The 4,181-nt window shown below is 40.2% G+C and overlaps 1 protein-coding gene across 2 annotated transcripts in view; it reads left to right on the top strand.

The window, feature by feature from the left end:
• The window catches only part of LOC106881497 (uncharacterized), a 23,044-nt gene that overhangs the window by 17,159 nt on the left and 1,704 nt on the right, over window positions 1-4,181 (top strand). The window contains exons 3-4 of one of the 2 annotated variants that reach the window (XM_014931902.2): window positions 566-870; window positions 3,154-3,251. In XM_014931902.2, coding sequence (XP_014787388.1) covers window positions 566-870; window positions 3,154-3,250 — 402 coding nt within the window. In that variant the 3' untranslated portion in view covers window position 3,251. The remainder of the gene's footprint in view (window positions 1-565; window positions 871-3,153; window positions 3,252-4,181) is intronic. The other variant, XM_014931901.2, reaches the window with a different exon arrangement.

Below are 4,181 nucleotides of genomic sequence, written 5' to 3'. Positions count from 1 at the left end.
AAGTACATGTTTACTAAACTTTAACAAGCAAACGGTTGATAGTGATTTCGAAGTTTCAGCTTGCTCGAAATATTGCCTGAATATAAATGTTCTTGTATTTTATGTACAGAAATTACAAATCCGTTTTAAGGATTGAGTTCAAATTCCACCAAGGTTGACTTTGCTTTTCATTCTTTCGGGGCCGATAAATTAAGTGCTAGTTATGCACTGGGGTCGATGTAATCGACTTAATCCGTTTGTCTGTCCTTGTTTGTCCCCTCTATGTTTAGCCCCTTGTGGGCAATAAAGAAATAGGTATTTGGTCTGCCGCTACGTTCTGAGTTCAAATTCCACCAAGGTTGACTTTGCTTTTCATTCTTTCGGGGCCGATAAATTAAGTGCTAGTTATGCACTGGGGTCGATGTAATCGACTTAATCCGTTTGTCTGTCCTTGTTTGTCCTCTCTATGTTTAGCCCCTTGTGGGCAATAAAGAAATAAGAAATTACACATCCATTCATACATAACATCATAACACACACACACACACAAGCCAGACGCATACAATATAACCATATTTTATTTCAGGTGGTACCGTGTACAGGTTTCTCTAACTTTCCGGTCAACAGCTTCTTCAATCCGCCAGGAGGATTTCTGCAAGACAGCACTTCAGGCATGAATTTTCACTCTGATTCTGTCCATTATATGTTTCCACAAGTCCCACAGTTCTGTGACAGCTACATTCCAGTCAGACAACACATTATACCATCGATTCCAAAAAGCACAAAGAAAGCCACCAAAGACAATTCGAACGAATTCGACGAGGCTTTGAAACGGATTATGATGGAGCAATTCTCCTTGTTTACAAACTTCACCCCACAATTTAGCACCTGGTAAGTTTATTGCGCTTTTTTTTGTCTGTCTTCAAGAGAGCTGGAATTCTTTATTGCTGAAGAACTTTTACGAAATAATACCCCAGTTCTATTACATTCAAGATCCTGTAAATAAAACAAGGACCATTATTTTGCCTGCACTCTTTTTGCCAGTCTTCGAGAGAGTTCTTCATTGCTATTCTGATACAGTAAATCATTGAAGTTGGACAGCTTTTGACGAATAATTTCATGGATCGCTTAAATTAATCAATTAATCAAAATACAGACCACTATATTGCCTTTTGTCTTTCTTCTTTTATTAATAATGCTTCATACACGTTTTTTACTGTAAAATCTGGAGAAATTTTGCGAAATAATTCCCTTGATCTCTTAAATTTCGGATTCCGGAATTAGCGAAAAGAAGCAGACCCTTATTCTGCTCGTACGTTTTTGGTAACATACTTGGAATTGCTGTAATTCTTCTTAGTTTCACTATAGAAGCTTCCTCATCTGCCCTCTCCCCAGCAAACAACCGACGCTCTAACGATTCTGCCTATTTACTTTCCCGTTAGTGCCAGCTCGCCGTCTTAGACGAAAAGGGGAAGGCAAAAACCATCTGGGACTTTGATTTCCAGACAGACAAAGTGTTAGAGCACCGAAGGCCTGATATAGTAACCTTCAGGAGGGAAAAACAAGAGTGCCCAATAATTGACGTGGCAGTGACAGGAGATCAACATATTATTCTGAAAGAAAAAGATTGATGAATATGGAGACCTAGGAATTAAGATCGCTAAGATGTGGCAGTTACGAGAGGCAGTTACGAGAGATAATAGGGACATAAAGATTGTCCCTATTATCATCGGGCATTGGGTTCAATAGCAACCAATTTGAAGAAACTTCTGGAAACTTTAAAAATACCCTACAATCTAGGTGTATTGCAAAAATCGGTATTGTTTAGAAACAAAGTATTGTCTGTCTGAGGTCGTTTTCGTGACTTGACAGACAGTACAAACCCCCGGTAGATACAATATCTTCAATCAACAACTTCACGATATTGTATATTGTGCGACGTCTCAAATAATAGAAATATTCCTGGAGCTGAGCCAATTGGCAGGAGGCCCGGGGTTAGACTAAGAACAAGATGGTTAGAAAATATCCATAGTTTCAGTTGGTCACAGTTGAGAATCCATCCGGAAAGTCTAATGATGGTTGCTTCTGATAGGACCCTATGGAGGAGGTGCCTGAGGACTCTACCCCTATGACCCATCCAATAATGGGCGGGAAAAATGGATGGATGGAAGGAAGCCGGATGTAGAATGTTATAAACGGTAGGCGATTCTGTAATCGATTGTGACAATTAGAAAAGATAAATATAAAAAAACTACTCTTAAAAACAGCAGTAGACAAAAGTAAAAAATAAATGTGCTCTTTTAAAGCCTAGCCAGGCTCATGGGTCCGGTTTCCCGGTTTCAATGGCGTATGTGTTCCCCAGCTGGACGGGACGCCAGTCCATCGCAGCGGTACTCATTTTTGCCAGCTGCGTGGACTAGAGCAACGTGAAATGAAGTGTTTTGCTCAAGAACACAACGCGTCGCCCGGTCCAGGAATCGAAACCACAATCTTGCGATCATGATCCTGACACTCTAACCACTAAGCCACGCACCTCCACGTAGACAAAAGTAATGAAATGAAATGCCTCAATAAGGGGATAATCTCAAGGGCCAATCAAAGAGTCCCTCAGCTCAGTTCTTGGGGCTTCTTAGCCGATAGATTTCTCTGGTGTATAGTTACATTCTACGAGTTGACGCATTTTTCAAAGAGGCCATACTCACTACTGCCACTCATTCAACAAATTTATTTCGGGAGAGGTCGGGGTCGCGTGTCCCTCTATATGCAAATAGAGTTTGAAGAAGTTGACAGTTTGGCCTGAGAGGAAAATGTCTGTCTCCTATCTCAGCCTTGCCTATCATCATACTAACTCTTTTGCCAAAGCGACCAAACAGAGGAAAACTGTGCGTTTCTCTCGGCTAAAGGAAGGCGGTGCTGCTGTCCTCACAGTGGTCTCGGCTGACAGCCATAACTAACATTAACATATGAAGTGAATGTAGATATGTTCTCAGTCCTTGACCTCAGTTTTGCATCGGGGAATTAGAAACTTTCACCAGAGATGCATCTTTTCAAACAAAAGAGCCTAAGCTATGTGGTATTTTCTTATAATTTCTACAAACCTGGGAAACTCTGGGTACCGCCGCTAGTAATGGTAATGGAAATGAAAAGAGGTTGTTTTGTATTGTTCTGTTTCAGGTGTTTGGAATGCTGTGGTTGGGACTATGGTAAAGCGGCTGACAGTTTCATCTACAATAGTGTGAGTAGACATCTTCAGTTCGTTCATCTACAATAGTGTGAGTAGACATCTTCAGTTCGTTCATCTCCGTAAACATTTTCTCCTCGCAAGCATCGTTATTCTATTTAGCGCTGTAACACCAGTCATACTATAAGTGTATCATACCACATATGTATGTATGTATGTATGTATGAATGTCATTATTCAGTTTATTTCAAGATTTCTTGCCCATAGAGAAAGAACCGGTTTCTAACCTAGATCCAGGGTTCCTTCATTGAAATTTAAAAATCAACAATAGGGTATGTATGTATGTATGTATGTATGTATGTATGTATGTATGTATGTATGTGCAGGTTTGTATATTTTATGTATGTATTCTCATGCATATAATTGCATATATAGACATGCCCATCTATATTTAAATGATAAACTTCTGGAAAGTTTTACAGACTTTTACATTCCAGTGATGGACTGGATCTGTAGTCTTCGAATCAGCTTTCTCCTTTTGGTTTTGAGAAGCCTAATTTCTCAAGATTAGTATTTAGGTAGCGTGTTACATATCCCAGGGCTCCAGTAATTACAGGTATAAACCTGAACTTGTAATCTGGATAGAGTAACTGCAGATTTCTCAATAGTTCAGCATAGATGTTCTCTTTATGTACGTACGTACGTACGTATGTATGTATGTATGTATGTATGTATGTATGTATGTATGTATGTATGTATGCTTGTTGTGTGTGTGTGAGTGATGTGTGTGTGTGTGAGAGTGATGTGTGTGTGTGTGTGTGTGTGTGTGTGTGTGTGTGTGTATGTGTAATGATCAGATAAGAGAAGTGAGGGAATAGAAGAAATGAACCGAGAGGAAACTGTTCCTGGAGTTAGGCGGAGCGGCGAATGCTTACATCGCGTCTGTCATCTCCTACCGTCTGACTGTCATGCCTTGCCCCAGTTCACTTTTGAGCGGATTGGTGCCCGCTCTTCCGCTTTT

This window comes from Octopus bimaculoides, chromosome 4 (genome assembly GCF_001194135.2).
Source record: "Octopus bimaculoides isolate UCB-OBI-ISO-001 chromosome 4, ASM119413v2, whole genome shotgun sequence".
In the NCBI taxonomy this organism is placed as follows: Eukaryota; Metazoa; Mollusca; class Cephalopoda; order Octopoda; family Octopodidae; genus Octopus; species Octopus bimaculoides.
The sequence above is the reverse complement of the archived record's forward strand: the minus strand, read 5'-3'. Positions and strand labels throughout refer to the sequence as shown.